This window comes from Marmota monax, unplaced genomic scaffold, assembly GCF_021218885.2.
Source record: "Marmota monax isolate L192 unplaced genomic scaffold, Marmota_monax_Labrador192_F-V1.1 WCK01_AAM20220418_F8-fsc00028, whole genome shotgun sequence".
Classification (NCBI taxonomy): domain Eukaryota; kingdom Metazoa; phylum Chordata; class Mammalia; order Rodentia; family Sciuridae; genus Marmota; species Marmota monax.
The window spans coordinates 1,237,894-1,263,292 of NW_026694779.1; the positions used below are offsets into that span (position 1 = coordinate 1,237,894).

A 25,399-nucleotide genomic window follows, 5' to 3' on the forward strand; every position below is an offset into this window, starting at 1 on the left:
GGCCTGGAACAGTGGCGGAGAACGTGGCGGGGCAGATTTCTGTTTGGCAGCTGTGGGTTTGCGAGGCGGGCAGCTGGTTTTCTCCGAGATGTCTGCACATCTATAAACGAGTCTGTCGCTGATGTCATTTAGGTTGTTTCCAAATTCCACCATTGGCGAGAGCGGGGCCCCGGCGCTGCCCTCCTTGACGATGCGTCGGATGCGAGAGTCTGTTTCCCGGATCCCTGTCAGGTACGGGGACGCCTGGAGCTGTCCTCTTGGGGAATCATGTCGGGGTTGGGGGTGCGGTGCTGCCACAGACAGTGGGAGTCCTCGCCGCGTGGCGTGTGGAGCCCTGGCCGCTCCTCCAGGCCTCACTACTGCTGTCCCTCTGTGGCCCTGTAGTTCTGACATCCCAGAAAGTGACTGTGTATACAGTTCCTTCTGGTATCATAACACCTCCTTGAATACCATATGTTAAAGCTTGCCATTCTGCCTTCCTTGGTATACAGTAAGATGAGCCCCAATGGGACTGGTCCCCAAACTGAAATAGTGATTTATCAGTAATAAGACCCTCATCTCCGAAATGCCTCACATTGCCAAGACTATGATATTCTTGCTGACTTAAAAAAATATAATTTTTTTCAGTATAAATATCCTTCCTAATATGCCTTGCTTATATTTTGTTTCCCAGCTTTAAGAATCGGGACTTATTTGAGTTTGTGTTGCTAAGTGTTTCACATAATATAGAACCTAAAATAAAATCTACATCTTTGTCTAAGAATATTTTTCATATACATGTAATTAGTTAACATTGCTTTCAATTATTATGCCCTTATAAAGTGATATATACTTATGTATGATTTTTTTGATAATTTGCAAACCACATTGGGCCATAAAGTTGTACTTGCCTCTGAAAATTGGAACAGACTAGGTTTCTGAAGGCATAAAAAGACAAGTACCTGCGAAGGTGATTTTTTTTTTTTTTTTAACATTTTTTATTTTTTGGAATTAGTTGGAAACAATACTTTATTTATTTTTATGTGGTGCTGAGGATCGAACCCAGGGCCTCGCATGTGCTATACGGGCGCTCCACCACTGAGCCAAAACCCCAGCCCCTGATTTTTTTTTTTTACTTAGAAAAACGTGCCTTCAGTCCCTTGAGTTCCTAAGTGGGTGTCCCTGAATCAGAACAAAGCTTGAACTCATCATCTTTACAGCAAATAATGACAGTGTTTGACGTTATTCTCTGAGGGGGGTGTCAGTATTGCACCCAGGGGGACCTTGCGAGTACTAGGCAGGTACTCAACCAAAGAGCTACGCCCCAGCTGCCCCACCCTGACGGCTGGGTCATTGTTTTGGGGAGGGGGCGCAGAGCTGGGAATGGAACCCAGGGCCTGATGTACCAGGGCAGGCGCTATGTGATGCCAAGGCTGGGTCTCCAGACACCCGCCTTCCCCAGGGTTCTGCTTCCCAGAGCTCTTCCCGGTTTGGGTGGGAAGGTGGGCTGTTGGCCCAAAGAAGCCAGTGGTTCACTGCACAGTTAGGACTGCAGATCTAACATCTGAATTGGCAGGAATTGCCTTTGTGTGCTGGTCTTGGAGACGGGGCGGAGCGTGGCCTCGGCCTCGGCCTCGGCCAGCCCGGCTGGCAGCTCTCAGCTCTGTTTTAAATCTTGTGTGAAGTTTTCTAAATTAAACTGGGCAGATTCCAACTAGCTTAGTAGGTGTTGGTGTTTGGCAAATGTTAATAATCTGTTCTTTCTTCTAGATTCTATAACAATTTGAGGTGTTCTGTAGGGGTGAAGGAGAAATTTTATAATGTATTGATCTCCTATTTATGTGAATTACAATTCCAAGATTATTTTGCTTCTCAAAAACAAAACAAACAAAAAAAAAAACCACCCAAACAGAAGAGCGTTTTAAAATTCTGCATGTCAAAAGAATAACATGTTTAAAAAGATTTTTTTTTTTAGTTGTAGGTGGGCGCACCCTTTGTTTTATTGATTGTTATGCAGTGCTGAGCACTGAACCCAGGGCCTCACCCATCTAGCCAGCGCTCTCCCATGGAGCCCGCCCCAGCCCCAGAATGAAACATTTTGTCAACGGTTGTACAGATCAAGTTGTTCCCTAATTTCTTTTCTCCTTCCTTCAATGTTTTGTTACTGAGGATTGAACCTAGAGGCACTTTACCACTGAGCTACACTCACAGCCCTTTTAATTTTGAGACAGGGTCTTGATACATAGCCCAAGCTGGCCTTGAACTTGAAGTCCTCCTGCCTCGGCCTCTCGGGTCCCTGGGGTAAAGAGGCCCGTGCCACCTTGCCCAGTCAGTACCCCTCGATATCTCAGTGAAGGTACTTGGTTAAAGGACTCGGTGGGGAAGTCCGATGGCCACTGATGGAATTTTCCTTCTCCTCCTCTAGTTCCCAGCACAGATACTCCACGCCCCACGCCTTCACCTTCAACACCGCCAGCCCTGCCTCTGAGGGCTCCCTGTCCCAGAGGCAGAGATCAACGTCCACACCGAATGTCCACATGGTCAGCACCACCCTGCCCGTGGACAGCAGGATGATTGAGGTAACAGGGCCCCTGGGGGACAGTGATGAGATCAGTCAGTTCATATGGGTGGGGTTCAGGGTTATGGCAGAGAATTTTGGGGTGCAACCCGGTCAGGGCTGTTGCAGCACTTTTTCTGGGGCCCCTGGAGTTTTAAGATTCCTTCCTGTCCCGCATGTCCGCAGCTGGGCTGAGTGGGTTGGTGCATCCTTCAAGTGAGGACGGGAATCGCATGAAGAGATGCTGACAGCTGGATGCCTTCTTCCCACTGTGTGGGGAGCCCGGGCAGGAGGCAGTGTGGGAAAGAAAGTAATGGTGTTGGGGCACCCCAGCCCCTGGAGTAATTTTAAGTGATTGGATTTAGAAATAAAAGGGTGGGGCATGGGAGCTCGTGAGCAGTCCTTCAGGCAGAGGGAAAAGTGCCCCCAGCTAGTGTTTTCAGTCTGCCTTTCCTCTGCTTTGCTTTTTGGCGTGTTGTGTGTTTGGTTTGCTTTCTAGTCATCTTTAATAACAACTGAATACACTTAAAATACTTCCTTTGTTCTTTATTCTTCTTTATTTCTTTCTCATTGCTTTGGACTAGAATAACAGCCTGAATGCTTCTCCCAGGGCGTGGTCCAGACGATTTTGTGTGAGGGGAAGAGTAGGTATTCTTCTTCATGCCTTTGCCTTCTTGTCATTAACAGTCAATCCTATCTAATGGGAAGCCATTGTCAAGTCAGTTCACATGTCTAGTCGGACTTGTTTCCGTGTTTTCTTTTTAAGTCAGTAAAAACACACTCTATGTCGTATTTCTCAAGTTAATAGTTTTTTTTTTTTTGTTTGTTTTTTGTTTTTCTGGTACTGGGGATTGAAGCCGGGGATGCTCTACCCCTGAACTACATCCTCTGCCCTTTTATTTTGTGGGAGGTCCTCACTAAGTTGCCCAGGCTAGCCTCAAACTTGCAATCCTCCTGCGTCAGTCTCCCAACTAGCTGGGATGACAGGCGTGCCCACCACACCTGGCTCAAAATAGATTGTGCAAAATATTCTAATGTCCTTGGCTTCACAGAGTCAATTTTAACCAACAAGTAGTTGCTAGACTTAGACTTAGTTGGCACTTACAACACCAGTGTTTTGTTTGTACATTGGAAAGCAATGTTTTGATTAGAAATCAAAAGCTTTGGTTGACATGGACTGGGAGGTCCTTTATTAAATGCTCATCAGAGATGACTGCTCTCTGAGCATCCTGCTTGTTCCCGGGGCTGGGCACAATGGCGCGTACCTGTGGTCCCAGTACTTGGGAGTCCAGGACAGGATCACGTCTGAGGCCAGCCTGGGCGACTTATAAGAGCCTGTCTCCACAGGGCTGGGTGTGGCTCAGGGTCAGTGCTGGCCTAGCATGCCCAGGTCCTGGTTCCGTCCCCAGTATCACAAAACAAAAACTTAAGGACACCTGCCACTTCGGGTGTGGGTTACCTCACTCAGACCACAGGTCACTTTTTATTTTGGTAATGAACCCAGGGCACTGTGACACCGAGCTATGTCCCCAGCCTTTTTACTTTTTATTTGGAGACGGTCTTGCTAAGCTGTTGGAGATCCTCCTGACTCAGCCTCCTACATTGCTAGGACTTATGGTTGTGCGTCCCCGTGCCCGGCTGAAAGTGTCACTTGGATAGTTGTCAGTGTTGTCAGGAGGCTGTGCATAAGCTGTGGGTGCTGTTGTCATTATGGTTTGTTCTGATATTAATATAACAACAAACCAGCTACTTTTCTTACATGATTTTTTTTGCCAGTATAAGCACTTTAATACTTAAATGTTAAAAGCGAAAAATTCTTCACTCTTATTATAAAGTAACTAGCACAACTATTGTGCTTTAACCTTTTCTATACTTTTTTAGAAACATTTTAATTCTTGGGTTCTTTTGTATGATTGAGCATTTTAACTGGACATTTTTGTTCTACATAAGCCTTATTTAGTTCTCCTAAACGAAAAGATTCCAAGGCCAGAGAAATACCCCTCCTGACTGTAGAAATGACCAGCAGAGCAAAGGGTGACATACACAGTGGACACAGGGAAGCAAATCAAGTGACATTAAGAAAAAGATCCTTGTATGTGTGGGAGTAGTTGTGTTATTAAAGGTGTACTGCGCCATGCTCTGACTGAATCACAGAGCAGTTCCTAAATATTTTCCTGAATTCAGGTTGGTTTTGGCCAGTGGATTCCCCTCGCCGGAGCTGGCCTCTCGCAGACATGCTGCATGGATCCCGGCTGGGGCGCGTAGGGAGGGTCGCTGTGTCCCTGAGCAGCTCTGCAGGTTGGGGAATGAGGACGAGGCTTTATTGATAACCCCTGGGGGTGGAGAAGCAGCCTGACTCATCATCCTTTTTCTCTTTGCAAGACGTCATTGCGTGGGAACATTCTAGTAATAGTCGTGTTGAACAAGCATCTTGTCTACACTGTGGTCACAAAAAGAAAACCCTGAATGTAGGGCCTCGGGGACAACACCATTTTTAAGGGGGCCGAGGGGTTTCATGTTACTCTGTTAAACATTCCACTTGAAGTGAAGACTTTTAAAGTTGGGATTTGGGGCTCATGGAGGCCCCTGTGATTCAAGCAGTCTTTGGTTTCTGATAAATTCAGAAGGCTGCCTTGGACCTGTCACCTGAGCAGAGCGTGACTACCTTCAGGGCTTGCTCCCAGGGGACAGGCAGCCTTGGGTTTCTCTGCCAGCTACGGCTCGGTGGCCTGGCAGGTCTCTTGACTGCTCCCATGACTTTTCATATACGTGAAGTATTGCCCAAGCCCTTGGGGATTCCTGGTCTCTCCAGCTCTCTGTGACTTGGGGCTGGATAGACCATGTCAAGTCCACCTCTGGCCCGGGGACTCCAGCCCCTAGCCGGGTAAGCTCGCCAGGGAGTCCCAGTGCCCCCACCTCCTGTAACCCCAGAGGACCAATAGAGCAAGGTCCCAAGGCCTGGGAAGGGTCTCAGCTGACGGTGACTTTGCTCACCCTCCTCTCTCGTGTGCTGTTTCTTCTGAAGATGATTCAAAACTCGCGTCTGGTTACCGACTGCTCGTGGGAGACTGGCCTCCAGCCTCGGGTGGATAGAGTCGGGGGAGCGTGGTTAGGATAGGAGTCAGACTGTCTGAGGCCTCAGAGTCCACTCTGTTCTGCACATCCTCCCCCCTCCCCCCCTGGGAAGCTCTTCCTTCCTAGGGCACCGCCTGACCCGCTCTCCTCTTCTGTTTCAGGATGCCATTCGAAGTCACAGCGAATCAGGTACTTTCCCTAGTCACTTACAGACAGTAATGGCTTCTTCTCTCTATGCTGTGTATCTCTGTGGCTGACCCCATGTGGACTCTGTTTGTCTTGTCTATTAAGCCTCGCCCTCAGCCCCGTCCAGCAGCCCCAACAACCTGAGCCCCACAGGCTGGTCCCAGCCCAAGACCCCGGTGCCGGCACAGAGAGAGCGGGCTCCAGGATCTGGGACCCAGGAGAAAAACAAGATTGTGAGTATGGCGGCGGCTCCTCCTGGCGCTGAGGGTTCCACAGTGGAAACGGCTGAATGTCAGATGCGCTTGGCCTGGCTTTGGGGTGGGACCCTGGGGAAGCCTCGTTAAGGACAGCATGGGTGGGTGTGACGTGCTGGGCACACTTGCCTCAGACTGCTTCCCGGTCTGCTTCCACTCAAGTGGCCTTTTCCCTTATGGAGTTGTGTGTCTTTAAAACACAGCGACGGGCCAGGGGTGCTGGCACCTGCAATCCCAGCCGCTCTGGAGGCTGAGGCAGGAGGATGGCGGCCTGTCAAGTTAGCAAGGCCCTGTCTTAAAATAAAAACGCGCTGCAGAGGCCACTGGGTTCCCTCCCAGCAGCACCAGAAAAAGGAGGCGGGAGGAGGGCCGCTCCTTTGTTTGGTTTTGTCATTGTCAACAGAATTGTCATTCCGTGGAGTGACTGACGGTCTCCACTTGTTGCAGAGGCCACGGGGACAGAGAGATTCAAGCTATTACTGGGAAATCGAAGCCAGCGAGGTCATGCTCTCTACCCGCATTGGGTCGGGCTCCTTTGGAACCGTTTATAAGGGCAAGTGGCACGGTGAGTCTGGGGCCTCCTTGTCAGGGGGAGTCGAGTTTCATTCTGAGCGCGGAGGGCACTGGGGTCCCCTCGCCGAGCAGCGCCCTGCACGGGTACTCAGTCACACCTGCAGGTGGAACATGGTATCAGCTGTGGGATCTCAGGCCGAGCTGGTGGACGCGTGCTCTTCAGTTGCTGTGCTCGGGATCATTAGGGGCCGAGCCCTGGGGTCCAAAGCCAGGGGCTTCTCCGCTGAGCAGGCACCTGCCCCCGTGGGGGATGTGGCTTCTAGAAACTTGAAGCTGGAGCGGACCCGAGGGGTCTCGCCTGCAAGAAAACTGAGGCGCAGGGAGGGGGTCAAACAGTTGGGCGGAGGACCTCCCTGGTAGCTTCCTGTCAGCTATGGAGAGCACAGACACGGGTCTTGACTCTGAGTGGGAGTCTTAGAGTGTGTCACTTGGAAGAAAGGGACTCTGTTAGTTTCTGTAGCTACGGCGTGACCCACTTTACATGTCTGTTAGGATGGGAGCAGTGTTTTCATGAAAATGTTACGTGGCCCCCCAAAACACAACATCACCCCTCGAACGCAGCATCACCCCCAGTGCCTGGCTGTCTCTGTACTTTTTGGTAGAGAGGTGGCAAGAACCATCTCTGGTTCTCTGAAGCCTTGTGCTCACTAATATGGGGGTTTCTGGCTCCTCGGGGGCACAGAAGTAAACACTGGTAAGCTGCATGCAAGGTGTTTCCTTGGAAAACTGTCTCTAATACGCCGGTGGCTGCCCCCAGGGCCACAGACTTTGGGACTCTTAGGAAGGAAGTTTCGATTCATGAGTAAATGCTAGTGAGTTTTAAACTAGAGAGACAGACTCTCGTTACCGTTAATATCAGCTCCGGGACGGCTTCTCCTAGCTCCCGCCACCTAATGCGGTGGCGAGGTTTACAGAAGAGACTAGCGCGAGAGGGACAGCACGCCAGGGAGTGAGCTTTTATTAGGGAACAAAAAGTTCCAGGGAAAATCCCATCCAATGAAGGTTAAGGGGGGCAGCATCCCAAGGCCAAGGACGACGATTGGGTCCTCAGGGCAGTGGCCAGGCACACCTCTGCATGGACAAGCTCTCGTCCTGGGAAAGGGTGGGGGAGGCTCAGACCCAGCTGTGTTAAAGCCCCTCTCACCCAGCCAGGGAGGGGACTCAAATCACATTCGAGGGCGGCCTCCCACAGGCTTATAAGCTTTTTTTGTCTTGGTACCTGGGATTGAACCCGGGGCACTCGACCACTGAGCCCCCTCCTGATTTTATTTAGAGACAGGGCCTCACCACTGCTGAGGCTGGCTGTGTACTCTCGATCCTTCCTGTCTTGGCCACCCCTCCCATCAGAGAGAGTGATTTGCATGAGTGTCAGAGCGGTAGGCCACCATCAATGAAGACTAAAGAATGAGCTGTTAGGGAAACCTCAATTTCTAGACTGGGGGCTCTGTGTGTGTCCATCCCAATATTAGTGTATAGTGATGTCTTATTGAGTGTCATGAGGATAGCAGCTGTTCCGATGATTTTCAATCCAAAAGTTTGGCGCTCAGTGTGGCAGCTAGATAGACGGGGAGCTGCCTGTCTGTGGAAGGGACAGGCCCAGGCTTGGAGCCCCGGGGTGAGCCAGGATCTGCCTGGGCAGCTTCTGAGGCTGTCAACTAGGACAGCAGGGAATAACGGGAGCCCCTGGGGGGACATCGATAGAGCTGGTCTCACACACCCGAGGTGAGCATCCGCTCCAGGGCTGCTTAACGTGCGCAGAGCCTGGGGTTTGTGATCAAGTCACTAACAAAAGGATGATGACACCCTTTTTTTCAAGAGCGAGACGTGTCTGTGGTAAGAGCAGACAGTGGCCGGGTATTTAAACCGTGTAGATCCAGCAGGGATAAGACTCTTCCTCGTGCGGCTGATGACCGTGGGGTCAGTATCTGATGTGAAGTGGTACAACACCCAGAAAGCTGTCTTGTTCGTCCAGATGCTCCTCAGTTTAGGACGGAGTCCTTCCTGTAGCCATTGCAGGTTGACAATATCAAAGGCCAGAAACAGTGGAATGCACCCTGGTAGCCGGGACTGTGGCACATCGGTCCCCTCGTCTGTGGCTGATGGTGCCTGTGTCACCTGAGGACCGTGCTGTTGGCCCAGGAAGGAAAGTCTAGGGGCAGTTTCTGCTAAATCTGTGTTGCCTTTGCACATTCCCAGTACAAAAATCCCAAGTGGAACATTCTCAGGCCACCTGCATGTCACTCACTCGCCTTTGCTGTTAAGGCACAAAAAGAATTTGTGGCATGTGCTCAGTGCTTCCTGGCCTGGCAGGACACAAGCCATCTACCTTGAGCTATGTGAGACTCACGACAGTTAATGAGTACTGGGTTTTATTTTATTATTTTTTTCTGTTTACATTTTTTTATTAGTTGCTGAAGACAACATCCATTTGATTCATATAGGGTATATAGGGTATGAATTCTCATTTTTCCACATGTACAGACTGCAGGATCACATTGTGTATACATACAGCAATCCTAGTGTATTCTGCTGCCCTCCCTATTGTCTACCCATTCTACTGTGACACTTATCTTTTTTTTTTTTTCTTCCCTTCCCCCTGACACCATCGTATATGTATTTTGTGAACCCATGAGGGTCTCCTTCTGTCTTCCGTGCAACTCCCCTTCTCCCTTCCTTTCCCTCCCTCCTCTTTTCCTTGTTTCGTGGTAGTCTTCTTCCTACTCTGTTTTGAGTCACCTCCCTTATATCAGAGAAGACATTCGGCATTTGTTTTTTAGGGATTAGCTAACTTTGCTTAGCACAAGAGTTTAAATACGTCCCATTTGTTGATTCTTGATTTTAACTAAGAAGTTTTTTCTCAGCAAGAGAAATAAGTGAGGTAAATAGGGAGCCTACATCCTGGGAACGAATTTTCACCCCTCACGCTTCAGGTAGAGTGCTAATCTCCAGAGTATACAAAGAACTCAAAAAGTTAAAAAAACAAGTAACCCAATCAACAAATGGGCCAAAGATCTGAACAGACACTTCACAGAGGGGATATACAATCAGTCAACTAGTACACAAAAAAAATGCTCACCATCTCTAGCAGTCAGAGAAATGCAAATTAAAACCACTCTCACTCCAGTAAGAAAGGCAGCCATTATGAAGTCCATAACAAGTGCTGGCGAGGATGTGGGGGAAAGGTACACTTGTACATTGCTGGTGGGACTGGAAACTGGGGCAGCCAATTTGGAGGGCGGTATGGAGATTCCTTGGAAAGCTGGGAATGGAGCCACCATTTGACCCAGCTATTCCCCTTCTCGAACTATCCCCCAAAGTACTGTGTTTTAAATGTGGCAAAACTGCCAGCCAGGAGGGCAGGGATGGCACACTGCTGATGTCCAGGAACCCTAGGCTGATTTGGGAGGCCACCTGGTGGTTTTTATGTGCTGCTGAGGATCGAACCCAGGTCCTGCCTGTGCTGAGCCCTAGTTCTATTCAGGGGTCTCAGGCTGTGTCCTGAATTCCATGCTAGAAACTGAAGTCCCATGGGCAGCTGTTAGCTTATCACGTGCCTGGGCACTTACAGTTCCATTTTAGAATTTCTTTACAGTTCCATTTTAGAATTTCTTTTTAAAAATGAATAGATCCTAACCAACACCTAAAAACAAATTTTGCATCTTAATACAGTACTATGTACACATGTGTCCTCAAACTTGTACCCTTCCCTTTCTTCATATGGGGAAGCCCCAGCCCTGTAAGTGGGAAGGAGTGGAGGGAGGCAGCGGCTGCAGCAGGTGCAAAGCCAGCTGCTCAGTCCCCGAGGAGACCCGGAGGCTCCCTACTGAGCGAAGGTGAGACGATAGGAGTGGGTCCTGCAGGTGTTGAGGCCTGCACATGCTGCCCCATCTTCCTCCCTACTCTCTGGTGCCTCCATTCTCTGAGCTTCTACCTGTTCCTTTGTTCATGCACTGAGCCATGGCCCTGGCCCAAGACTTCAGATACTGTTTGGGTGGAATGGAGTCTGGGGTTGCAGCAGCTCTGACCGCCTTTGCCTGAAGAACCTGCGGGGAGCTCACGACCGGAGCACCCATGCCAGCTCCTGGCAGTCCCTACGTGAACCAAGTCCTGTGCTCTGGGGTGGTGCCCTCCAGCGGCAGTGCTCGGATTATTCACACTTAAATGGGGTGGGGGGTGGCTCTGCCCCACGTACATAGGGATTGTGATTAAAGTGATGGGACAAAGGAAAGAGGCGCTTGGAAGGAATAAGTCCCGTTCATTTTCCCAAAGCAGTCGAGAGCGGGCGCCACTGGACGGAGCTCCGGAAGACTGGGGCAGGGCCTGCAGCCATCCCCTCCTGCACTGCCAAACCACAGGGTCTCTGCAGGCTCTGCTCTGAGGAGCCTGAGCCACCTGGGCTCAGTTCCCCTCTCCCCATCTTGCCTCCCCTCCTCTGTCCGGCCAAGTCCTCTGCCACTTACCTGGGTCATCGCAGCCGACTGTCCCTTGCACATGCCCAGCACCGTCGTGAGGACCTCGCCCATGAGGCTTCCCGACCCACGTATTTCCTGGGTAGAAGGCGGCCCCTGAGTCTGTCTCCACCCAAGGGCAGCAGCGCCTTCCCAGGCTGCCCCGGACAGCGAGGCCCAGGAACCAGGTCACCTGGGGCTCCCAGGGATGGTCTGGCATCTGTTGTAAACCCCCTGTTCAGCGGAGGCTGCAGGGATGGTCCTTGCCCTTCGAAGGAACCAGGTTGTCCTCCTGGCTGACTCTTCAAATTATATCTACAGAAATTACTTTATAGTGGGCACTAGCCCCGTGGTTGCTGACCACTGAGCTACATCCCCAGCCCTTTTACTTTCAAGACAGGGTCTTGCTGAGGTGGCGCCCTTATGCTCCTCTCCCTCAGCTGCCTGTGCTGCTCGAGGGCTGGCTGTGCCTCCCCCCTGGCCCAAGAGCACGGGCAGAGCGGCTCCCAGAGCTGGAGCGCAGAGAAAGCAGGACTGACATCTGCAGCCGTCGGGACACTGGCTTCAGTCAGCGTCACCCATAGTCAGGGCAGCATGAGCAGGAAGGGACTTTCCTGGTGCCTAGACCGCTGCTGGTCTGCAAATGCAGAAAGTATTCACGGAGGATTGAAGGGGACCTGGGCGCTAAGTGCCAGGGTGTGGGAGGCACGCAGTGTTGAGGAGGGTCAGTTTTTTTTTTTTTTTTTAGAGAGAAAGAATGTGTGAGGAATGAGAATGAGTAAGAAGAGAATGTGTGAGAAAGTGAATGAGAGAGATCGAGCCAGAGTGTGAGAAGGAAGAGAAAGTGTGTGTGTGTGCGAGAGGACGAGCGCACGTGAGTGAGCGCGTGCAAACATGAGAGAACGAACGAGAGTGAAGAGACAGTGTATGAGTCAGAGTGTGTGTGTGACGGTGAGAATGGGAGAGTAAGAGTATGACAGAACGAGACAGAGTACTCGAGTGTAAGAGAGCGAGAGACAGAGCGAGAGTGAGAAGGCGACAGAATGAGAATTTTTACTATTTACTTCTCGGCGGACACATCTTTGTGATGCTGAGGATCGAACCCAGGCCCCACCATGCCATGCGCTTGAGCCACACCCCCAGCCCCTTTAACACCTTCTTTCAGGGACTGTGTCTAGAGGTGTGCAGGCGTGTCCCACCTCTGTAGAGGGGATTCTTTCAGGGACTATCTTCCTCAACCTAAAGTGACCCCACTGAACCGGGTGCTGACTCTCCACTGACTTGCAGGAGACGTTGCAGTGAAGATCCTGAAGGTTGTGGACCCAACCCCAGAGCAGTTCCAGGCCTTCAGAAACGAGGTGGCTGTCCTGCGGTGAGTCTGGCCCTGCACCTCCTCCTTCTGGAAGGTGGACGCTTGTCGAGGCCCACTGTCCTTGGTGGCCCAGCTGTTTCTGGGTTTCTGTTTGAGGTGGGGAGAACCCTGTTTGTTGCCAAGTTGCTTTACCATGGGTTTTGAAGACAAGGGGGTCCTCCCCTCCCCCCTGGAAAGTTGGGAGTGCGCTGGGCACAAGGTCCTGTTGACGGGGCCAGCTCTGAGCTCACCAGGGCTCCTGCTGGGTTGCTGGCCCGAGGCCTTGTGAGAAAGCAGAGCTCTCCTCCCCCCAGCAAAACGCGACACGTCAACATCCTACTCTTCATGGGATACATGACAAAGGACAACCTGGCCATCGTGACCCAGTGGTGTGAGGGCAGCAGCCTCTACAAACATCTGCATGTCCAGGAGACCAAGTTCCAAATGTTCCAGCTGATCGACATCGCCCGGCAGACGGCGCAGGGGATGGAGTGAGTAGCTAGGCCCTGTCGCTTGGCACCATGAGAAGACAAGTCGAGGGGTGCGCAGGGCCAGGGAGAGGGGGTGGAGCTCCTCGCCAGGCCTGGCTGGCTCCGGTGCTGGCCCATGCTCTTGTGCAGGTCCACAAAATCACCCTCTGCAGTGTCGCCAGCAGGGGTACAGTGTGGTCTCCGGTGTGTGCAGGACTCCAGTTCTGCTTTAGTCCCACCACCGACGCTCACATCAGAAGGGCTGAAGCTTAGGGCAGCAACAGCATGTTTGTGTTGTGGTCCCCCCTCCTGGTGACACAGACCCGGTGAAGAGGGCTAGTCCCACGGGTAAGGGGTGGCTTTTCTTCGAGGCAGGAGTTGAGGACGGCGTTCTCCCGCACTCCAGAAGCTGCTTTTTAACACTTCCTCTCCCCTCACAGCTACTTGCACGCCAAGAACATCATCCACAGAGACATGAAGTCCAACAGTATCCTTTGGGGGCTGAAGCTAGCGAACAGAACCAAGGGGGCTCTGTCACGATAGCTTTTTGGAGGGAGGGCAGGTGGTTGATAAGGAAAGTTATAAGGCACACAGTGGGACTAGCAGGTCCTCATTATACCGTGCGGTGCTGAGAAGACGCCTTGTTCCCCTTAAACTTCCACTTGGAGAACACTCGGGCTTTGGTCTTATTTCTAGGTTGTAGCTGTTTGGATCCAGATCCAAAGTTGCCAAATTCCCAAAATTACTAAGTCATAATTATTAATAAGTCATCTCTTTGGAGCTCACTGTTGGAAACAGCCCCTTCTCTTAAGACTTGTGTGTAATAAGGCTCTGCCCCTCTAGCTTCTTGGCCAGTAGAAGGGTCCTGGAGATGTATCAGGGGACGTGCTCCCATAGGGCGGCTAAGAGGCTGATGGCTTCTCAGTCAATGAATGGTGGGTGTTTGTAGCCATCATGGGACACCAAGGCTTTGGCTCTGGATCCTGAGCACCAGCAGCTCCCTAGGCCAGCTGCGGCTGCCCGGTGGCTGTTCTGCTGTGAGAGCATTTAAGCCTCAGGAAGGGATCTGCTAGCCACGCCCACTCAGACATAATTCAGAGTCACCAGGCCATGTCCAGCCCCCAGAGGGCAGCCTTGGTCTCGGGTCGCAAGGTGCCTACCTTACACAGAAGGCTCACAAGGCCAGGGAGCCAGCACCTCAGTGTGAAAATGAGGACGAGCAGGAGACACACTTGAGGATCTGGCACATTTGTTGCACGGGTGGCTTTGGCCAGAGAGGTGGCGAGGTGACCCTGTTACAAGGAACTCTGGGGAGAATTAACTTGACCGCCCTTTGGGAGCTAGCGTCCTTAACAAGCATTGAGACATATTTCTCCACGAAGGCTTAACAGTGAAAATTGGAGATTTTGGTTTGGCGACAGTGAAGTCCCGCTGGAGTGGCTCTCAGCAGGTGGAGCAGCCCACGGGCTCCGTGCTGTGGATGGTGAGGAACCTGGGGGGCACGGGATCGGCAAGCTGCGTCCCCTGCGGGTTTCTGTGTTGGCCAGTCCCTGGGGGAAGGGCCCCTAGAAGCTGAGGGAGGGACAGCCAGGCCCCATGATGACCGCCGACCCGCCCTCACAGGCCCCGGAGGTGATCCGGATGCAGGACAACAACCCCTTCAGCTTCCAGTCCGACGTCTACTCCTACGGCATCGTCCTGTACGAGCTGATGACCGGGGAGCTGCCCTACTCCCACATCAACAACCGGGATCAGGTGACGTCCGCGGGCACTTGGTGGGAGCCCGGGCCCAGTGGCGGTGGTCTGGCCACTCACTCCTGTCTTCCCTCCTCAGATCATCTTCATGGTGGGCCGAGGCTATGCCTCCCCCGACCTCAGCAAGCTCTACAAGAACTGCCCCAAGGCCATGAAGAGGCTGGTGGCCGACTGCGTGAAGAAAGTGAAGGAGGAGAGGCCTCTCTTTCCCCAGGTGAGACCACCCCGGGTGGGGGAAGGGACTAGAGGTGCGGAAAGGCAGTGTTTGGAACCCCACCTGAGGACCCGCCTTGACCTCGTTTCAGATCCTGTCTTCCATCGAGCTGCTCCAACACTCCCTCCCCAAAATCAACCGGAGTGCTTCTGAGCCATCCCTGCACCGGGCAGCACATACCGAGGATATCAACGCCTGCACGCTGACCACGTCCCCCAGGCTGCCTGTCTTCTAGTGGACTTTGCACCTGCGCTCGGCCCCGGGAGGAAGGGAAGGCAGCGGCAGCACCTTCCTGGCCCTTGCTCCTGGGGCAGAGCGTTGTTTTCTGAGAAGCTGCTGCTAAGGACCTCCTAAGACGCACAGGCCTTAACTTCACGTTGCCTTCTTTTCTACCCTTTCTGGCCCGTCCTCCTCCGTCTCCAGCATGCACAGGGGATGCTGACGGCCCTGCAAGAGCCGAGTACCTTTAGGGCAAAAAAGAAGTGGATGTCAAGGTCGTGAGCGGACTGGCCCCCACGGTGGGGACATGGGGTTTGGAAACCAGCTTCTTTTGAGAGACAGCGGTGCAGCGCCAACAGTTTTGCACATAACTCACCGAACAACCCAGGACTGCGGAGATGCGCCTGCTCTATCTAGTACCACGGGACTTGCCTGTCACAGCCCGAGATGTCCAGTGCACAGGGTGGCTTTCCAGGCATGGTGCTCCGCCCTCCTGTCCTGGTCCTTGGGAGCAGCCTCCCGTCATGCTGAATTCGTCTTCCAGGGGCGGCCCCTATGGGGCGGGCCGCAGGGCCAGCCCCGTCTCTAGTCACATAATTGTGGATGCAAGGAAGCCAGGAATACAGGTTTTCTTGATTTGGGTTTTAATTTTGTTTTTATTGCGCCTGACAAGATACAGTTATGATGATTCCTCGATTATGTTATTTTAATAAAATAAATTAAATTTAGGTTTAATGGCTGTTAACCCTTTCCTTCTAAAGCTGGGAATGGAACTCTGCTCCTCAGGCCCTTGACTGAGAGCTGACTATGAAAATCAAGCATTCTCAACTCGGGTAACTACCCATACTGTAGGGACACATTTTATAAAATATCTCTACAGCATTTTACAAAAATAGATTAAAAAAAAATTCAGGTTTAGGTTTAGAACAAGCTTGTTCTAACTTGCGAGGTCACACGCATTCTTGAGTTAAAAAGAAACTGAGCAGGAACTCTGGCCTCCTTCTCTAAAGCGCTACTGGGCCAGAAACTAGCTCCCGGGTGGACAAGCAGCCCTTTCAGGCAGGACAGGGCGGCCCAACACCTCACCTGTCAGCTGCACGAGTGGGACACTGAGGAGACTCACGAGGACTGATGGCCCCTCAACAGCAGCTCGCTGTTTACACACACTGGGGACCCCGCGGAGGAAGCCTTTGGTAAGAAAATTCCATGTGCTCCCGGGGCCAGCGGCGAGTTTACTGTTTCTAAGGAGAACAATCGGGAGCAGAGCCAGGTTTCCTCTAAAGCAAACCGCCCAGCAGCCAGCTGGTCCCGAGGGGCTGGAGGTGCAGCTCAGATACCAGCTATAGAAACAGTGATGGCGTGTACTTATTCGGTTACTTTATATGCTCCACTCGTCCCAGGGCATTCATAGGGAGAGTGGAGGAGACCAAGGGTGAGCACAGCCTGGCTCACGCCCTGGCTCAGCAACGCCCAAGATGCAGGGACAACCACTGAGCCTAGGGTTCTGAGGATTCCACTCCAGAAAGGTGCATGAAGAGGTCCCCAAGCTCTGTCATGTCAACATCTTCAGTGCTGGGGACCTGCCGGGTTTCTCGGTTTTCGATGAAATCCCACAGCCGCACCGAGTTAAAGAACTGCAAGAGACCAACGGGCGCCTGGTTACGCTAGGGCCACAGGAAGGCCGCGAGCCCCCGCCTCCTCTTCATGGCTGCCAAAGCTGATCGATTTTGGGGGTGGGGACAGCCACCGGGGCCGGCCCAGTCCTTACCCTCACTGTGCCTTCAGAGCTGAGCTGTTTCCGGGGTTTCTCTGGCTCTGCCAGCCGCCCGTCTGGGTACGCGTGGCGGTAAAGGCATTTGCTTCCAAACGGGCAGGTCCCCTTGCCTTGCTCGAAGTATTTACAAGCTTTTTTCCTGAAAAACAGAAAACTGAATGAATCAAGAGGAAGAATGACCAAGCAGGAGAATGCACGGCGCAGGTGGGCTGACCTCTACCGAATAAGTACCGAATAAGAGGTCATTTCACATTTTATAGGTGGGGACACTGAGGCTGGAGAGGTTCAGTGACTTGCTAAAGGTCATAAGGAGCCAGGATTCCACGTTCCCAGCTGGACAACAGCCCACTGTCGCAGGGCCTTTGAGAACTTACACATGCCAGGGGGATGGCGGGAGGGGTGCTGCTATTGGGCAAGTCACCTGCAGGTGCCCTGAACGCACCTCAAGTGCCAAGGGCTAAAGCTGGGGCACGTCCATCTGCTCAAATCTTCGAAGCACGTTTCCCTCCCTCCCGCAGCACCGTGTTGAGGTGACCACGGGTCAGGGCCAGGGAAAGCAGTGCATTTTAGCAGTGCATTTTAGCAGACGCCTAAATCACAGGCCTCCCTCCTTCCCGCTCTCCTCAGCAGCTCCCGCAGGTGTGAAGCTCATGGGCCGTGGGGGGCAGCCGAGGCACAGCGTCCTTCTCTGAATTCTGTGCACAGCCCCTGTGTTAAGAACCCTGCTCCTGAGGACACTCGCTCTAATGAAATTGGGCACCTCCAATCACAAATGACCCTAGAATGCTGAGGAAGGAGGAGGTGCAGAGACAGCCCAGGGTGACACAGGGCAGGTGACAGGAGGGACCTCGTGGATCGGACATCAGAGGTGAAGTCCAGACTTTTCAGCAGCTCCCCGAGAGCAGGTGGGGCCCTCTAGGTCACTAGAGGCTCCGTCTGGGCTGCCAGGCAGCAAAGCTGAGGTGTCCCAGGACGCTGGCTCCAGTAAGCTCACCTACACTGTCCCCTCTGTGTCCCGCTGCCTCCCACACAGCACTATTTTTCTTGGTCATCAAGACCCAAAACTTAAGAGTCCACTTATTGTCAGCTCTCACGTCCAGCTGCACTTATGTTCACAAAGCACCCCCCAAACACTAGCCGTGCCAGTCCCCACAATGTCCAGGGCGGGGGGCCCCACTTTTGCCGTGTGCCTGCCAATCCTGTCTCTCCCCACCCCCCCACTGTCCACCCCTTTACAGAACCTCAGAGGAGCTTCCTCCAACAGCAAGGGCCCTCCCACCACCACCACCTAGAACACTAGGGGCACGCTGGACTCTCTAGACGTCAGTCCATCTTTGTCCCTGCAGGTCCCACCACATCTGTCTACACATCTACTCCAACTCCAGGGACAATTCCCACTGCCCCCAGGTGCAAACTCTGTAGCTTTATCCCGCCCCCCCCCAATCCAGGCTCGGGGTTCCTGGGTAGCCTCCCTTGCACCTCACATAGACCCGTTTGGGCCTGGGCCACTCATGAAGAATCTGTCACCAGAAAACCTGTATCATAATTGTGCTTTTGCGGTTTGCCGTGACATTATCTTGCCCATATTCTACACTCCCCCAGAGGTGCTTGGCTGGACAGCCCCGGGGGGTAAATGTTGTGAAATGTCTCACACCTGGGAACAATCCCAGGTCCCAACAGCAACAATTTTCAGATGACTCCAGCAGAGCTCCGCTGCCCCCTTGTGGACACACAATGGGGCGACAAGAGGAAAATGTGGGAAGGGAAAACCAGGGAAAAAACCACTTTTAAATGTAAACCATTCAACCTTTGGTGTGGCCAAGTAAACTGCTTCCTGCTGGCGACTATAAACAAGCACCTCAGAAAGATGAAGAAACACAGGAAGGCTCTCCGGGGAGCGGAATGGCCATGGGGAGGCCCGGGACAGTGCCACTCAGGCAGCTAGAACTCTGGGAAACCCAGTTTGTCTGGCTTCAAGAACCAAAAGTCCAGGGCTGGATGGAAGACACCAGCCACTGGACGGGAGGACGTGATCCCACAGAAGGGCCTCAGGAGAAGCACGAACCGGCTGGGGGTCAACTGCTCAAAGCTGGCTTATCAGCACTTGGACCCTGCAAACAGAGGCTCAAGGCAGATGACGATGCAGATGGAACTGAGATCTCCATGGCTGCTGTTTCCCAGACGAGCCCAACAGATCCAAGCTGTGACATAACATGTACAACACCAAGGACCTAAGAACCACCAGAGAGCAACCTCCAAATGACAACGATTTCAAAGCAGCCATAACGTCTAAAAAGAACAGAGCCTACAGCACAACATCCAAAGGGCAGTCACATGGGATTAGAGCACCAGAAGGAAAACAGCGTAGGACCCAGGCACCAGGGCGCACGCCTGTCATCCCATCTCAGGAAGCGGAGGCAGGAGGATCGCGAGTTCAAAGACAGCCTCAACAATTTAGGCTGTAAGCCAATCAGCAGGACCCCAGACCCCATCTCTAAACAAAATACATAACAGGGCTGGGGATGTGGCTGGTGCTTCAGTGCCCCTTGGTTCACTCCCTGTACAAGGGAAGGTATGGGGTGGGGGAGTGGGAAGAAATGGTCAAAATTTCCCCACTTTGGTGAATGACAAACAGAGCTTCAAAAATACCAACCAGCACAGCAGGAAGAAAACCACTCTTGATAAAGTGAAACCCTTGAAAGCAACTGAGGACCAGGAGAGGGACAGTAACTTGAGAAAGTGACAAGGGTATCCCCAACTTCTCAGAAACCAGAGGTGCTGCAATACATCTACAATGCACTGAGAAAATTCAACCTACTGTGTGAGGAGACAAAGGCAGAGAGACCAATTAGACCAACATATTGCATAAAAATATCCTTGAAGAATGGAGGAGAAAAAAGCCAGGCATTTGGCCAACACCTGTAATGTCAGTGACTCAAGGCCAGCCTCATCAACACCATCCCCAAAATAAAAGGGGGCTGAGGATGTAGCTCAGTGGTAGTGCGCCCCTGGGTTTAGCCCCCAGTACCAAAAAAAAAAAAAAAGCCATTTATTATTATTATTTTTTAAGTATTTATCATCAACAGCAACAAAATGTTAGAAGCGATTCTTGAGGCTAAAGGAAAACAGAAGGAACTCGGTCACCCCTCAGTGGCCACAGAACAGGTTCCAGGATTTCCCTTACCTCTGCACAACCTGCGACACATATTAAGTCATCCAGGTTATTTAAAATGTAAATGCTATGCAAACTGCTGACACACTGAATGACAATGACAGGGAGGGTGGGGAAGCCCCTCGTATTCACTGCAGATGAAACTGTGCTGTGTGTGCTGCTGGGGTGGGACCCGGGGCGGCATGGAGCAAGGCAAGGGGCTTTCCCCTGAGCCACCTCCAAGACAGTTTCTTTTTCCTGAATATTTCCAATCCAGTTGAATCTACAGGCGGACTCAGAGGGCTGACTGTGCGTGTCAAAGGAAAGAGCTTCAGGATGGCAGAAATACAAAGACATCTCCTTTCAAAAAGCAGTTTTTTTAAAGTACACCCATGAACAGAATGCACGGCGTTTTGCATTTTACCTAGAGTTCAAAGGCAGTGACGAGGCGCATGGGGCTGTGGGAATGTTAATTCTGACTGAAAAGAGTCACCACAATCCCTAGAAGAAAACATTTCAAAAAACAGGCGGAGCTGGCTCAGCGTGCGTTAGAGCTCGCATTAGGGGCACCCGGCCATGGGTTCCATGCCCAGCTGAAAAAAAAGGGCTGGTGGGTATGAGCTTGGAGACCATGTTCAGGGGCTGGGGACAGAGCTCAGGTGGCACAGCACTTTCTCACGTGCACAAGGCCCTGGGTTCACTGCCCAGCAGCAGCACAAAAACAACAAAAAACAATATTTAAATGTGATCCTAAAAACTATTCAGAACTGTCAAAATTGGTAAAGGGCACATGTGTCCATCAACAGGAGAATGGGTGAGCCGTGGTGGACAGCTGCTTTCTGTGTCTCTGACAGGTGCCATGGTAGTAGCTGAAGGGTGGCCCCCAAAAGATAGTCCAAAGGCTAAGCCCTGGGACCCAAGTGTGACCTGCTTTGGACAATGGTCTTTGCAGATGTAACCAATGAGCCCAGAATACCAGGTGGGCCCTAAACCGACCTGCTATCCTTGCAGGAGGCAGAGGGTGAAGACAGAGGAAGACACTCAGACAAGGTGGTGCTTCACAGCCAAGGGACACCAGGGACTGCGAGTACTCACCAGCAGCCAGGGCAGGTGCAGACTCTCCCCAGGGGCTCCAGAAAGTAGCCAGCCCTGCCCACACCTGGGTTTCAGGTTCCCAGGCTCCAGAATTGTGAGAAAATATGTGTCTGTGGTTTCGAGACACCTGGTGTGTGGACAATGGCTACAGCAGCCCTGGGAATTCATGTGCACAGTTCAGCTAAACAACACTCTTCCTAACAGAGGGCCCAATGCTCAGTCATCCTAACCAAAGCACAGATGTCACTGTGACCTGTGTGGCCCACACACACACAGCAAGCCTGTGGTGACAGGGCACCAAGCGGCAGGCAGCAGCGCCTTTCTGGGTGGCAAACCCACATCATCATCAGAGACAGGGACAGGGCACACTGGTGAGCAAGGATGGAAGCGCAGGAGCAAATGAAAAGCGCTCGTGCTGGAACTCACTCTCCCCCCCCCGCACTCCAACCCACAAGTCCCCAGAAAACCCCAGTCTGGGCCTCCTTGCCACGTCCACTCCTCTGCCCAGGTGCGGGCTGCAGCCATCGCCCCCTGGGTTATGCGCACTAAGCTGTCCTGCTCTCCCCATTTCCACCTCTGCCTCCTCGTATGATATATTCTCTGATCAGCCACAGGTATCACTCCAGGGTATGACCAGACGTCACTCTTGTGATCAGACCCCAGGGGCTTTCCGCCTGCTCAGGGACCTATAAAGCCCTATCATCTGGGCCCTACTTATCTACCAGCCAGCCAGGCTCCTGCCTCAGGGCCTGCAGGGACCATTCCCTCCATCCAGAAGTTTCCTCTCATGGGCTCCGAGTGCTCCAAGGGTCTCCTGCCCTGAGACCAGGCCCTCCGCACTTCCCACCCCTGACTACCCGCCTCGTTTGCTCCTGATTATATTATGCACGAGGCTGGGCTTTCTGTCTACTGTCTCTGGTGCTCATCCAGCCTGTGACACGACCCAACGACAGCTCTTTGTTGAATAAACAGTCGACCTCAGCTCCAGAGACTAGGGTTCTTAGTGTGTGTTGCTCAGCTTCAAAACTAAGACCTCCCCATACCTCACTCCTCTCTGCACCCCATAACTTTAGGAAGGCCTGAAAGCCAGGCCAGAGGTCAACACTGCGGCTGGGCAGCACCAGGTCCCATCTCCACTAGAAGCACTTACCCCATTCCCTGTTTGAAAGCTTCAATTAACTCGTTCTTTTTATTCTGATCTTCTACCCAATACACGCTTGGAATCACGAACTCTGATATCACACGGCACTCCGGACAAGACCTGAAATAAAAATCAGGTTAGGGCCACACTGTCCACGCTCCAGCTCCACTTGCTTAGACTCGTGCCCCAGAGGCTCCCTTCCTCACCAAAACTCCCAACAGGGGCACCGACAGTTACCTACAAACTTACTGTAAGAAACAGGTTCCTCTCACCCATAAAAAGACAACCCAATTTTGAAATGAGCAAAGGATCTGAGTATTAATCTAAAATAACTATTAACTACATTAGAAGATGCTCATTATCATTAGTTATGTGGAAATGCAAATCAAGACCACACGAAGATACCGCTTTTGTCCCTCTAGGATGGCTCCAATCAGAAATAAAGACAAAACGCCAATTTGGAAAGCAGTATGGAGATTTCTTGGAAAGCTGGGAATGGAACCACCATTTGACCCAGCTATTCCCCTTCTAGGCCTATTCCCTAAAGACCTAAAAAGAGCATGCTACAGGGACACTGCTACATCGATGTTCATAGCAGCACAATTCACAATAGCAAGACTGTGGAACCAACCTAGATGCCCTTCAATAGACAAATGGATTAAAAAAATGTGGCATTTATACACAATGGAGTATTACTCTGCATTAAAAAATGACAAAATCATAGAATTTGCAGGGAAATGGATGGCACTAGAGCAGATTATGCTAAGTGAAGCTAGCCAATCCCTAAAAAACAAATGCCAAATGTCTTCTTTGATATAAGGAGAGTAAGTAAGAACAGAGTAGGGACGAAGAGCATGAGAAGAAGATTAACATTAAACTGGGATGAGAGGTGGGAGGGAAAGGGAGAGAGAAGGGAAATTGCATGGAAATGGAAGGAGACCTTCAGGGTTATACAAAATTTCATACAAGAGGAAGTGAGGGGAAAGGGGAAAATAATACAAAGGGGAGAAATGAATGACAGTAGAGGGGGTAGAGAGAGAAGAGAAGAGGGGAGGGGAGGGGAGGGGGGATAGTAGAGGATAGGAAAGGCAGCAGAACACAACAGACACTAGTATGGCAATATGTAAATCAATGGATGTGTAACTGATGTGATTCTGCAATCTGTATATGGGGTAAAAATGGGAGTTCATAACCCACTTGAATCAAAGTGTGAAATATGGTATATCAAGAAATTTGTAATGTTTTGAACAACCAACAATAAAAAAAATTAAAAAAAAAAAAGAAAAAGACAAAACAAAGTGTTGGTGAGGGTATGAGGCCATCAGAACCCTCTACACGGCAGCAGGCAGGCAGGTAAAATGAACAAGCAGCCATTTGGGGAAATAACCTGTGGGTTCCTTAGTTAAACGCAGAGTTTCCCTAAGACCCAGCAGCAATTCTAGGCCTGGAACACACCTAGAGAAACGAAGGCTTGTGTCCACATAAGGTTGAGAGTAACCTGTTTCTTACAGTAAATAGGTTCTTCAGTGACCGTAGGTGCACCTGTTGGGAGTCCTGTCCACACCACACACAGCTGTCACAGGAGCACCATCCCCAACAGCTGGGGAGTGGAAAGAACCCGAATGGCCACCAGCTGATGGGACCAACAATGTGCCCAGCGTTCGATGGCCTACGATTCACCCACAGAAATGCAGTGCTGATCTACACTACCACGGGGACGAGCGCTGAAGCTATGCCAAGCTAGAGAACCTATGGTTCTGTCAGAGGAAACATCCAGAATACAAACATCTGTCGAGACAGAAGCAAGGTCAGTGGCTGCCTAGGCCTGGAAGGAGAGAGGAAGGGGCGGTGGCCGCAAATGGATGTGCCCGAGAAGGTGACCCGTTCTGCAGTTAGACTGTGGGGACAGCTGCACACAGCAGACCCTTTCCTCCTCCACAAAGGGGCCGAGCCACTGCGGAGTGAGACTCCAGGAAATTGCTGACCTCACCACACCTCAAGGTCCTGTCTGTGCAATGCAGATGGCACTGAGGGCATGCACGGCTGCTGCAGAGGAGCCCCCACCAGTGCCAGGCACGCACCCGCCCCCCCCACTGCTGGCTAGAGCACCACCGGTGCCAGGCAGCAGGAAACGCTCACACACGTTCCACGCAGGTCCTGGGGCTCCTTTTTTTGAAGGTTAAAAAAAAGAAAAGAGGGGCTCTGGGGCTCAGGGGCAGAGCGCTGGCCTCGCATGTGTGAGGCACTAGGTCGGATCCTCAGCACCACATAAAGACAAAGAAATAAAGTCCACCTAAAACTAAAAAATAAATATTAAAAAAATAAAAAATAAAGCTCAAATAGGATACTAGGCGACTGGCTTAAAGGCAATGAGTACTGCGGTACTGGGCCCAAAAGCAGGACCAGGAGGTAGAAAGGGGCCCACGACGTTCAACCCCTCCTCACATAGATCATCTCTGCTGTCTCCACCCCTGGTCCCCAGGGCTTGGCAGGAACTGTCACCCATCTTTTTTTTTTTTGGTACCTCAGGGGCCCCTGACCACTGAGCCCCTTCCCCAGCCCTGTTTTGTATTTTACTGAGAGACAGGGTCCCACTGAGCTGCTTAGTACTTCACGTTTGCCTAGTTTGGTTTTGAACCTGTGATTCTTCTTTTTCAACCTCCAGAGCCACTGGGATGACAGGCGTGCTCCACTGTGCCTGTCACCCACCTTTTAGAAGAAAAGGGGCTTGAACTCAGGAAGGGGAGGTGACAGCACCCAAGTGCACACAGGACCCTAGGTTACTTTGCACTAAGACACCTCCAGAGGGCAAGGGCGGGTTCAACTGGATTAGGAAGCCCAGCGGTGGGAGCGAAGGCGCACTAGTGGGGGCGGGTGGACAGGGATGGACAGTCGGACTTACTTAATGATCGGGTTTTCAAACTGCTTGGCACACCTCCACTGCCGGATGCAGGACAGGCAGTAGGTGTGGTTGCAGTTGGAGAGAATCCCAAACCTCCTCTCCGAGGCCGACGCCTTCTCCAGGATCACCTCCATGCAGATGCTGCACACCTTGTCCTGACTGGCCTGGAAGGCAAAGGCCTTCTCCATCTCGTGTTCGAATGTCGACATGCAGATCTGCAGCAAGAGGAGGGAAACCTTCGTCTGCACCCTGGAG

General features: G+C 51.8%; 2 protein-coding genes across 4 annotated transcripts in view; one reads left to right on the forward strand and one right to left on the reverse strand.

Annotated features, from left to right (window-relative positions):
• Nucleotides 1-15,816, forward strand: part of Raf1 (Raf-1 proto-oncogene, serine/threonine kinase) — a 64,671-nt gene extending 48,855 nt beyond the window's left edge. For 2 of the 3 annotated variants that reach the window (XM_046425530.2, XM_058572940.1), the window contains exons 6-17: nt 133-231; nt 2,405-2,558; nt 5,773-5,800; nt 5,903-6,030; nt 6,499-6,616; nt 12,360-12,444; nt 12,738-12,914; nt 13,334-13,380; nt 14,258-14,376; nt 14,517-14,648; nt 14,728-14,862; nt 14,954-15,816. In XM_046425530.2, the coding sequence (XP_046281486.1) occupies nt 133-231; nt 2,405-2,558; nt 5,773-5,800; nt 5,903-6,030; nt 6,499-6,616; nt 12,360-12,444; nt 12,738-12,914; nt 13,334-13,380; nt 14,258-14,376; nt 14,517-14,648; nt 14,728-14,862; nt 14,954-15,097 (1,366 nt within the window). In that variant the 3' untranslated portion in view covers nt 15,098-15,816. Of the gene's footprint in view, nt 1-132; nt 232-2,404; nt 2,559-3,120; nt 3,181-5,772; nt 5,801-5,902; nt 6,031-6,498; nt 6,617-12,359; nt 12,445-12,737; nt 12,915-13,333; nt 13,381-14,257; nt 14,377-14,516; nt 14,649-14,727; nt 14,863-14,953 lie in introns of all 3 variants that reach the window. The other variant, XM_058572941.1, reaches the window with a different exon arrangement.
• Mkrn2 (makorin ring finger protein 2) overlaps nt 15,709-25,399 on the reverse strand; it is a 32,655-nt gene continuing 22,964 nt past the window's right edge. Inside the window, exons 5-8 of the mRNA XM_046425532.2 lie at nt 25,145-25,359; nt 22,252-22,362; nt 16,850-16,994; nt 15,709-16,715 (exon numbers count right to left, since the gene is read on the reverse strand). Coding sequence (XP_046281488.1) covers nt 16,578-16,715; nt 16,850-16,994; nt 22,252-22,362; nt 25,145-25,359 — 609 coding nt within the window. The 3' untranslated portion in view covers nt 15,709-16,577. The remainder of the gene's footprint in view (nt 16,716-16,849; nt 16,995-22,251; nt 22,363-25,144; nt 25,360-25,399) is intronic.